The 11,544-nt window shown below is 45.6% G+C and overlaps 1 protein-coding gene across 1 annotated transcript in view; it reads right to left on the bottom strand.

The window, feature by feature from the left end:
- Window positions 1–286: 286 nt before the first annotated feature.
- Window positions 287–11,544, bottom strand: part of AK4 (adenylate kinase 4) — a 65,327-nt gene continuing 54,069 nt past the window's right edge. Inside the window, exons 4-6 of the mRNA XM_088442372.1 lie at window positions 8,920–9,092; window positions 4,868–4,986; window positions 287–1,002 (exon numbers count right to left, since the gene is read on the bottom strand). Coding sequence (XP_088298498.1) covers window positions 864–1,002; window positions 4,868–4,986; window positions 8,920–9,092 — 431 coding nt within the window. The 3' untranslated portion in view covers window positions 287–863. The remainder of the gene's footprint in view (window positions 1,003–4,867; window positions 4,987–8,919; window positions 9,093–11,544) is intronic.

The following is an 11,544-nucleotide window of genomic DNA, read 5'->3' as shown; positions in this document are numbered from 1 at the left end:
GGAGATAGATAGATACATATGAGATAGACAGATAGATAGATAGATAGATAGATAGATAGATAGATAGATAGATAGATAGATAGATAGATAGATAGACAGATAGATAATTTAATATCATGTCACAAGATCACATATAAAACATGCATGTGTATATTCATATTTATATGTGTCCAACATATAAACATATGTGTATGCATGTTAGTGTGTATATGTGATCTCTGAGCATACAGTGACTCATGTATAATTACACATATGAATGGACAGTTATGGAAAAAAAAAAAACACATTTTGAAAATTTGTATTGTATTTTTAATCATATTTGATGATATGATATGAACGAAACAACAACTCTCTCACCTGAAGTCTGCATACACCAGGCCGTGCATCTCTCTATAATGTAGAACACGACACCCAGCAAATAATCCCATTAAAACCTCATTTTAGATACTATATCATTTCTGAATATCTTTGGATTGTAACGTTACATCACTTATAGAGCTTTTCTTTACAAAAAAAACACAAAACAAAAACACATTTTTCATAAAAATACAAGAAAATATCTATCGTAAGGTTCACGAGGCCAATAATAACAAATGCGCCATATAGATATGCTCAAAAACGACCCCAAAATAAGGCGGATCTGTAACCGCATCCGGAGAGTTGGTTGGCTGACGAAACATAGATGGTCTCTAAAACACAGAACAAATTAAAAACTATTTTTCAAAACATAAGTGCCGATAGCGCCATCAAGGAAGAAAATAATGATAATAATAATAATAATAAAAAAACAGCATATACAGTTTTTATATAGTGAGAACATTGCACCACATGGATACAGCACATAGAGACCAATGAATAACTTCCTACGACTCCTCGGGGCGGAACGCGTGGCTGGTGTCCTCCGGATGTACCGGCGTGACCTTTGTACTCAGCAGTGTGTAGATATAAGGCCAGATTTTGTTGGTTTCGGTCCCTGAGAACGTGTGCAGAATGCCTTTACTCCTGGAAGAGAAAGAAAGGTTTTTTTTTTTTCCCTTAACAATTTAAATGTTTCCAGTATATAAAAACAGGCCTGAATAAATGACACACATAATAATAACCAGGAGTTAAGGGCAAACGCCGCACAATTTGTGTACAGAGCAGTTCTATGATAGAACAAAATGACATAATCATAGCAATAAACAAAAGAAAAAAATAAATTAAAATTTGCGTAGGATACATAGGTTTGTCTACCATGTAGTAACTGTAATACTAGTAGGCTGTGTAGTGCACATATTAGGCCACTAGAGGGAGGCCAAGTACATTAAATGGATCTAGATTTTACTGAATTGACCTGATCTAACCGGAAAAGGTCCTGGCAGGATTATAACAAAAAAGGTCAGGAATACACCAGCAAAGAAGGGAAAGATCCCCTTATACACAGAGGGCCTGATTCAGACTTGGGAATAGAGTGAGAGATCTCTCTCAACTGATCATCTTGGTGAAACCATGCTGCACTGCAGGTGGGGCAGACGTAAAATGTGCAGAGTTTTTTAGATTTGGGAGGAGTGTTTCCAAACTGACATCTAAATTGTAGAGTAATAATAAAGCTGTGCAGTATTTGTGGGCTACATGTAAAAGCAGCCAGTATTTACCCTACATGCAAAAAAAAATAAAAAAATTATGTTTTTACACCCCTTGCATTGCAATATGGTTTGTCCAGGTTCACAGTTAAGTGCTAATTATCACTCTATTCCCAACTCTGAATCAGGCCCATTGTCCACGTGGGGAGACTCCCACACATACTTGCCTACTTTTGAAAAAGCATTTCAGGGAGATTGTGAAAGCAGCACCTATGAGCGCGGCAGTAAAGTGGGCGTGTACTGCTACATCTGAGAGGCGTGTCATAAAATTGATTTATAGCCACATGTAAATGAGCCCCAAAGCAGCTAGTAACATCTACTTGTTGATGAAAACACACTCATACTTCTCAGAAAATACATGTAACCATAGGGATCATTGTGCTTTATAACCAATGCAGGTAAATTATACTAATGATCCCATTATAATGTATATATCTCTTTTTTTTCTTTTATATAACAGTGTCATAATGGGGGTAAGGTGAAATGAGGGAGATTGGTAGACTCTTCAGGGAGACAGGGAGATTGCTGCTATTTCAGGGAGTCTCCTGCACAATGAGGGAGGGTTGGCAAGTATGCTCCCACATAAACTGCAGGAATCAGGCTGCAGACTGTGATGACCACTAGAGCAGTCACTGAGGGCAAATCACTTGTGCCGAGGATGAAGGGTGACCTGGGAGGGAACCTGAAGGAATGGCGGGCATTATGGGGACTCCTTGGGTGGCAGCCTGATCCAAGATGACCTCGTCTAGGAGCCGTGGGATGCTGATCTAGGGGGTATGAATGGACCCTGGACACCCCCTCACCTTCCCCCAGGCTCTCTGCTATCAAAAGAGTAAATCAAGAGCTTCTTCTGAGCAAACACAAATGAACCTTTACTGTGCATGCCCTGCACAGGCCTCTGTCTTCACCCTTGGAGAGCAGATCAGGCTAAACAGTGGCGATCAGTGGGCTGCCAAGTGTGGGATTCCTGGGACAGTGACTTATGCATGTTGCGTTTGCTCCTCATTATATCCAGGGAAGAAACTGATGAAACCATATATCTCACAGATATCATGGGTGAGGGACAAATAGCAGCCGAGATGTACATGCACCCCTGGGGGCACCAGTGCCATCCACATAATAATACGCTGGACGTAACCTTGATAAAAGAAAAACCTGCACACGATTAGTTTCTACTCATCCATCAATCAATCCCAGGAACAACATAAGCCCTATGAGCCAAGCGATGAGCTGTCTCTGTGCCCAGTTCATTCCATGCAAATTATTTTTGTCCCTGGCACAGACTTCATACAGTGAAATCCATTGCTGGCAGGATCGGGACGTTCCAGTGCTTTACTGGTGTGGACACAGAGCTGGTGTTAGTGGTATGACCAGTATAGAATACCCGGGCCAGTCACCATCTAACTTTCTACCCGCCCAGAAAAGCTTATTTATTTATATATGGTGGCAAGATCAGGGTAAGGATGCTGCTATACATATACACTTCTACATATACAGAATATACCGATCAGTCGGCCACAAAATTAAAACCAATGACAGGTAAAGTGAATAAGTGAATGCCAATGATTATGTTTTGTTACAATGATACCTGTGAAGAGGGATATACTGTATTAGGCAGCAGGTAAACAGTCAGTTATTGAAGTTGATGTGTTGGAAGCATGAAAAATGGGCAAAGCGTAAGGATCTGAGTGACTCTGACAAGGGCCAAACTGTGATGACTGGACGATGGGCAGAGCATCTCTCAAATCTGCAGGTCTTGTGAGGTGTTCCCGGTATGCAGTGGTTAGTACCTACCAAACGTGGTCCAAGGAAGGACAACCGGTGTACCGGCAACGCGGTCATGGGTGCCCAAGGCTCATTGATTCACGTGGGGAGCATAGGCTAGCCCCTATGCGTATATGCTGATAGGACACACAGTGCATTACAGCTTGCTGTGCAGCCGCAGAGTGCCCATGATGTCCCCTGTCCACCACCGAATGAGCCTGCATTGGGCACGTGAGCATCAGCGCTGGACCATGGAGCAGTGGTAGATGGTGACCTGGTCTGATAAATCACCTTTTCTTTTACATCATGTGGACGGCCGGGTGCGTGGGCGTAGTTTATCTATGGGAAGAGATGGCACCAGGACGCACTATGGGAAGAGATGGCACCAGGACGCACTATGGGAAGAGATGGCACCAGGACGCACTATGGGAAGAGATGGCACCAGGACGCACTATGGGAAGAGATGGCACCAGGACGCACTATGGGAAGAGATGGCACCAGGATGCACTATGGGAAGAGATGGCACCAGGACGCACTATGGGAAGAGATGGCACCAGGACGCACTATGGAAAGAGATGGCACCAGGACGCACTATGGGAAGAAGACCAGCCGGCGGAGGGCGTGTGATGCTCTGGGTAATGATCTGCTGGGCAATGTCCTGGCATTCATGTGGATGTTACTGTGACACGAACCACCTACCTAATCATTGTTGCAGACCAAGTCCACCCCTTCATGGTAACGGTATTCCCTGATGGCAGTGACCTCTATCAGCAGGATAATGCACCCGGCTGCCATACTAATGTGCTGGAAAAACAAGTCCGAGCCATGGAGGCCCCACCTCACAACTTAAAGGATATAGATACACACACACACACACACACAGAGCTAGTGTTTAACTGAACTATGGGTTTGATTCAGCGAGGAACGCAGACCCATCGCAGAGTGATTGTCAGGAAGTGCCGTTTGTGGGTGGTAATGGGGAGGAAGGGGGTTGGGGGAACGGAGGCGCGCCAGTGCGTTCCAACGCCATTGCAGGGGCATGCATAAATTAGCCACTGTGATGCCCTATGCAGCCTGAGGCCTGATAGCATGTGTGGGAGTTAGCGATTTCTGAGTAAGGTCAGGGCATGTGCAAGTGTGCGTGAGGCTGCGATGGTACCGATGGTTTCGCAGTCTTGCTAAACATTACGGATCTGTGCCAAGTAAAGCGGGCGTCCTTGTGTAGTGCTGCGGAGGCATTGCGATGGCAATGGATTAGCATACTATCGCAGTTGAACTGCGCGCGTAATCGCTATTGCACTCCTTGCTGAATCAGGCCCTGTGTTTTGTTCATTCTTTTTCTTGTAGCCATTATATGTAATGTATTATTTATAATAATACTGGTCATTTATATAGCGCTTTTCACCAAAATGGCTCGTTGCGCTTTACAGTACACTGTAGGTAATCGCTCCTATGGGTGTAATAATGTAAGTGAAACTCACTTGTATCGTTCTATGACCGGTTTAGCGACATCTTTGTACTGGCGCAGTCTGGTGACCACCGCATCCGGCTTGTCATCTTCTTGTTGGACTAGCGGCTCTCCAGTGACATCATCAATGCCCTGAAATGCGTTACAGAGATAATGAGAATGGCCGGATGCGGCTGATGCTATAGCAGTGCGCCAATCACACAGAACATGAATATTTGGTGCTGGCACAGTGTAGCCTGTGTGCACTACAAGACTAATAGGAACTTCTTATGGCCTGGGAAAATAAATAATACATTCAATTAAGAAACTGTTGATGATGATGATCATCGTGGGAGTGAACAGTGCACTGTAACTATGAAATAGGAACTACGCAACATTCTGACAGATCTTGGATTATATTAACGACTGTGAATAATTGGATATTTCAGTTGACTGCATGGACCATTATGGGCCAATATTTGCTATTACCTGCAATTAACGGGTAAGTGCTCCACTTTCTAAAATAGATGCACACTTACCCAATTACCAAAATGACACAGAGCTTTCCGAGCTCATTCAGACCAGTGTTTGGGGACAGTTATTTAATGATACATTGTATCCCCCAAAATAAATGTCACTAATGAGGACAGGATTTCCCCTCTATCCGGGTGCAGTTGTTTGGTAAATCCACTATGAAAAAGCTGCTATTTCTAATAATCATTAAAAGTTCATTTAGAAGGGGTGCCCATTACAGGCGTTTCTAAGACCAGAGGGGGATGTGTGCAAATTTTCCATAGGCACCCTCAACCGTGAAAATATGGTGCCGGTGCCTACGATGGAGATGGTCAGAATCGGTGTTACCATCTGTACACGCGCCAGCAATATCTTCAGAAATTTGGTGTTGGCGCCGCATTTCCAAAGAAATCCACAGAATAATGGCGGCCGCAGATTCATTGCAGTGTGGTGCGGGGTCCCTCCTTGACTCAGAGGCTCGTGCGGACCCCACACCCTGCCCGGCATAAATGAAAAAAACGAAATAGCGCATGCGATCATTGGTCCTGAAATCCCGGGATTAAAAGCTCCAGTCTCGGGATTCAAATCCTGCCAATTTTAGGCCAAATTCCCGGGATCGGCCTACCTAGTTCCAACCAATTAGCTCCTAACAGTCATTTTACAGATGTGTTTGAAAAATGACCAGTTAGGAGCTGCTTGGTTGGTACTTTATCTCTCTCCAAGGTTTGATACATCTCCCCCTAATCTATTGGTTTATGGCTCTGTGTTGCTCCTAAGATAGGTCAACTAACATTTACCGTACTTATGATTGGGTTTCGCTGTTACTACACTATAGCCCAGAAATATCAGCGAGTGATTATCACCTGTTACTAATCCTAAATGGTGCTCCAACCAATCAGCTCCTGTCATGTGTTTTAAAAATGACAGTTAGGAGCTGATTGGTTGGAGCACCATTTAGGATTAGTAACGAGTGATAACAAGAATATCACTCGATGATAAATCTGGGCCTATGTACGTTCCCCTGTACGGCGCTGAGGACACTGGACCTTATTCAGAGTCGGTCGAAGCGGCCGCACGGTCGTACGGGAAAAGGGGCCGGATATGCAAATGATTCCCTCGCAAGTTGCGTCCCTAAGTTCGGATCGGTAGTTGGCCGACCAAGGGGAGGAAGCGGCCGGAATTCTAAAAAATACGCCCCCTTCTCGTACGCATTGCACGTCATCTCCGGGCATATAAGGATTAATCGGGACCATCGGGAACTGGTCGTAGAGCTTAAGGTTGACCATACCCTCTCTTAAGCTCTACGATCATGTCAGTGTAAAAACCTCCCATGTCACATGTGCCATGACGCTACTTTGTTAATTATGCACTCCCATAAACCGTATGCACTCCCATAAAACGCCATTCGCATAATTAGGCACGCCTGCGTTCGGATCTCCACTCCCCCGTTTTCAAGCACCTTTCCCTGTTACCACCCACAAACGCCTCCATCTGTCACTCAAACTACCGACCTGGCTGTGTTCAAGGAGAGAGAAATTTCTGATCGCAGCGGCTAGTTTGCGCACGCGCATTGCGAACTTTACGCATGTGCAGTATAGCGAACATCGGTGGTGTACGACCGTGCGGCTGCTTCGACCGACTCTGAATGAGGTCCACTGTGTGGTGCCTTGCAAGTAAAAGATAATAATATTGACAGGGATTGTAAAACAGGAGTCTGATCACACAAAGTATTTGGGAAATTCCCGACAAACAATCCTGCAAACATTGGATCCCATTAACAAAATGCAAAACCTTATCCGATAAGTACAGTAACAGTATATATACTTGTATATCCTGTGCTTTGCTCTGGTGCCAGCGATGTGTGTCATATAAAATAATGCAAAAGCTGTAGGACTGGAGACAAGCCGCAGGAGAAGGAAGCGCAGGTAACGCCCAATGTGGGATAGACTGCTGATCCCAGAAGATATGTGCTGCTAATCTCAGATCATATCACAGCCCTCCCGGTAGGTGCAATACGTGTGTGTGACATAGAACGCTCTCCCCTGCTAATCTCTACATCTAACGACGGACCCTCCGCCTAGTGCCTAACCCTCACGTAGCCCAACCCTAACCTCCCCTACTGCAGCCTAGCCCTACATCTCCCCCTAGTGCCTAACCCTAACCTTCCCTCCCGTATCCTACTCCTAACACTCATAGTACCTAACCCTCCAGTAGCCTAACCCTAACCCTCTCTCCTAATGCCTAACTGTAACCTCCCCTCCCGAAGCCTAACCCTCCCATAGCCAAAACCTAACTCTATACTCTCGTAGCTTAACCCTAACCCTCCCGTAGCCTAACCCTAACCCTCCTGTAGTCTAACCCTACACCTCCCCTTAGTGCCTAACCCTTTCTCCTTCCATAGTCGAATCCTGTCTCTCCTAGTACCTAACCCTCCTTAGTGCCCTACCCTAACCCTTCCGTAGCCTAACCCTACACCTAACCCTAGTGCCTAACCCTAACTCTCTCCTCCCGTAACCAAAATCTAACCCTCCTAGTGCCCTACCCTAACCCTTCCCCCCCCTAGTGTCCAATCCTCTCTCTCTTCCCGTAACCAAACCCTCTTAGGACCTAACCCTCCCATAGCCTAACCCTACACCTCCCCCTAGTGCCTAACCCTAACTCTCTCCTCCCGTAACCAAACCCTCCTAGGACCTAACCCTCCCATAGCCTAACACTGACCCCCCTTTAGACTATCCCTACACCTTCCCCTAGTGCCTAACCCTAACTCTGTCCTTCCAGAGCCTAACCCTAATCCACCCTCTAAGTGCCTAAGCATAACCCCCCCCGCTTTCCCCGCTGCCTAAACCTAAGTCCCCCAGGAGGGTGCCTAACCCTAACCTTCACCCGGGGGTGCCTAACCCTAACCCTCCCTCCCCCTAGCCTAAACCTAACCTCCCAGGGGGGTGCCTAACTCTAACTCCCCTCGATCAGGATGCCGGGCACCAGTCTCCCGGCGTAGGTTAGTTAACCCTCGCCGGCATTGTGACCGCCAGCCTCATAAACGTATACCAATCTAACCCTCCTAGTGCCCTGCCCTAACCCTCCCGTAGCCTAACCCTACACCTCCCCCTAGTGCCTAACCCTAACTCTCTCCTCCCGTAACCAAACCGTCCTAGGACATAACCCTCCCATAGCCTAAGCCTAACCCTCCTAGGACCTAACCCTCCCATAGCCTAAGCCTAACCTCCCTAGTACCTAACCCTCCCGCAGCTGAACCCTACACCACCCCCTAGTGCTCAATCCTAACCCTCCTGCAGAATGTGGATATTTCACATGTAAACATTCTGCAGATGCCAACCAGCTCAACATCGACATTTTACCAAACCAACATCACAAATGTCAACATTTCGATTGTCGACAGTATGACAGCCACCCAGGTGCAATGAGGCCTGGGGAGGGGCCCGGTGATTTCGTGTCACACCCTTGGTAGCTCTATAAAAGAACGAGATCTTCCAAAAACAGCCGTGACACACAAATAAGGGGACCATAGTTCCATACGGGGTAATAAGATCGAACTGCACTCTATGCCCTTACATGCATATTGGGTGGATTGAACTCTAGGTTATACACTCTTCCGCTGGGCGGGTGAATCCACCGTGTGTTCAGGCGATCCTTCAGCGTCTCAAACGGGATGTTTAAAGAGATCACTAGGTCCAGATCACAAATCTTATCAAGAGCCTCCGCCTGCACCAGGGTCCTGGGAAAACCTAAATACAGACCAGAAAAAATGTAATAGAATCAGTCAGAAATGCAGAACCTGGTTATCTCTGTAAGAACATGAAACGAGCATATATCAGAACAGCAAAACCAAATCTGATACCGCACAATTATGTGGCTCAGGTCCCAACATGACCTTGAGTATTCTGTGTAAGACGATCCAGGGTTCTAGGAATTGCCCTGGGGAGAGCTCGCAAAATGAGCAGCTTTCCCCTGAGTACTAGAACTGGTTACACTGTGGTGAGGTCACGGTAAGTAGAATATACAGTAGATGATTGTGCATTATTAGCAACGGTGTAGCAATATCAGTGCTCAGTGCTATAATGGCCTGTTCAGCAGTCACAGGAAACTAAATCAGGGCAGGGGCGTCATATTGTAACAACATAAGTGAACGAAAAACAGAAATAGTTTATTTTGATTATTTCCTGCCATGCCAGATGTAGCCCCAATAATCTGTAACTCCCGCCGTGCCAGATGTATCCCCAATAATCTGTAACTCCCGCCGTGCCAGATGTATCCCCAATAATATGTAACTCCCACCGTGCCAGATGTATCCCCAATAATCTGTAACTCCCGCCATGCCAGATGTATCCCCAATAATCTGTAACTGCCGCCGTGCCAGATGTATCCCCAATAATCTGTAACTCCCGCCGTGCCAGTTGTATCCCCAATAATCTGTAACTCCCGCCGTGCCAGATGTATCCCCAATAATCTGTAACTGCCGCCGTGCCAGATGTATCCCCAATAATCTGTAACTCCCGCCGTGCCAGATGTATCCCCAATAATCTGTAACTGCCGCCGTGCCAGATGTATCCCCAATAATCTGTAACTCCCGCCATGCCAGATGTATCCCCAATAATCTGTAACTGCCGCCGTGCCAGATGTATCCCCAATAATCTGTAACTCCCGCCGTGCCAGATGTATCCCCAATAATCTGTAACTCCCGCCGTGCCAGTTGTATCCCCAATAATCTGTAACTCCCGCCGTGCCAGATGTATCCCCAATAATCTGTAACTCCCGCCGTGCCAGATGTATCCCCAATAATCTGTAACTCCCGCCGTGCCAGATGTATCCCCAATAATCTGTAACTCCCGCCGTGCCAGATGTATCCCCAATAATCTGTAACTCCCGCCGTGCCAGATGTATCCCCAATAATATATAACTCCCACCATGCCAGATATATATCCCCAATAATATATAACTCCCACCATGCCAGATATATATCCCCAATAATCTGTAAATGCTGCCGTGCCAGATGTATCCCCAATATTAGAACTATAAATAGTCTAAATAAGTTATATACAAATATATGGAATATAAGATGTTTCTATCACCATATTATGCATACACAAAATGTTTATCCCGCTTTCAGAGAAGACTGTGGCATGTTAGCAGTTAATTTTTAAGGGGATTGAAAAGCAACCAATCCGGATACTCTGAGAGGGATATAATGGAGCACTAACGAGCTTAGAGCCATCCTCTGATGAAACCACCACGTCATTGGGCGGAGAAACGCATCAGGTGACTCGTGGAACGCAGGTGGTACGCATACCGGAAGCCGGAAGTTCACCACCGGAAGTGACGGAGCGGTCACCAGCCAGCGTGTAGCAGCCAGCGTGTAGCAGCCAGCGTGCAGCAGCGGCGGACAACAGAATACAACTCAGCCAATTGGTTCACCGTGAACGGTTACAAGTGCCAGGATCCAGGAATAAGAGGTCCCTCTGCCTGAGGATAAGAAGCACCTCTGGACCACATGGTGCACAAAGTGGTAAAAATCTTTGGCTGATATTGTTCTTTACTTGTGAGCAGGCGATCAGTATATAAGCATCCTCCCCCTGGGATTGGGGTAGAGGTTAACTGCCACAATACACTTTGCTTTTCTACCTACATGGTTGGATGATAATGTACCTATATTAGGAACTATCTATCTACTAACACTGCAATACTAACACTCTAATCTGTGCTGCTTCCTTTTTTTTTTTTTTTTTTTTTTTACATTTAACCCTCTATCAATTGGGTATAAGTGGACATAAATATTGACAACTATTAAATCCATGCTGGAAAATTGTGACCAATGATTTTTCGATTGATGCTCCATTCTATATATGTCTATCTAAGTGATCTCTATACTAGTCTCTGGAGTGATTTATATATTGATATGTACTAATATTGTAGGGTGGAACCGGTTTCACATTTTAACAGTAAGGCACTATTAGCCTAATTGATTGAATCCATCTGTATTCTTCATTTATATTGATATTTTAAACAAAAGTGTTTGAGATTGTATTTTGTGCAATTAAAATAAATAATGATTTTTTAAATCAGCAGCCACTGCCAGCGCTCCCATTTTCTTTCTTATTGTATCCCCAATAATCTGTAACTCCCGCCATGCCAGATGTATCCCCAATAATCTGTAACTCCTGTCGTGCCTGATGTATCCCC

Source organism: Taudactylus pleione, unplaced genomic scaffold (assembly GCF_031769625.1).
Source record: "Taudactylus pleione unplaced genomic scaffold, aTauple2 ptg000310l, whole genome shotgun sequence".
In the NCBI taxonomy this organism is placed as follows: domain Eukaryota; kingdom Metazoa; phylum Chordata; class Amphibia; order Anura; family Myobatrachidae; genus Taudactylus; species Taudactylus pleione.
Note: the sequence above shows the minus strand (reverse complement) of the source record. Positions and strands in the feature narration are given on the sequence as shown.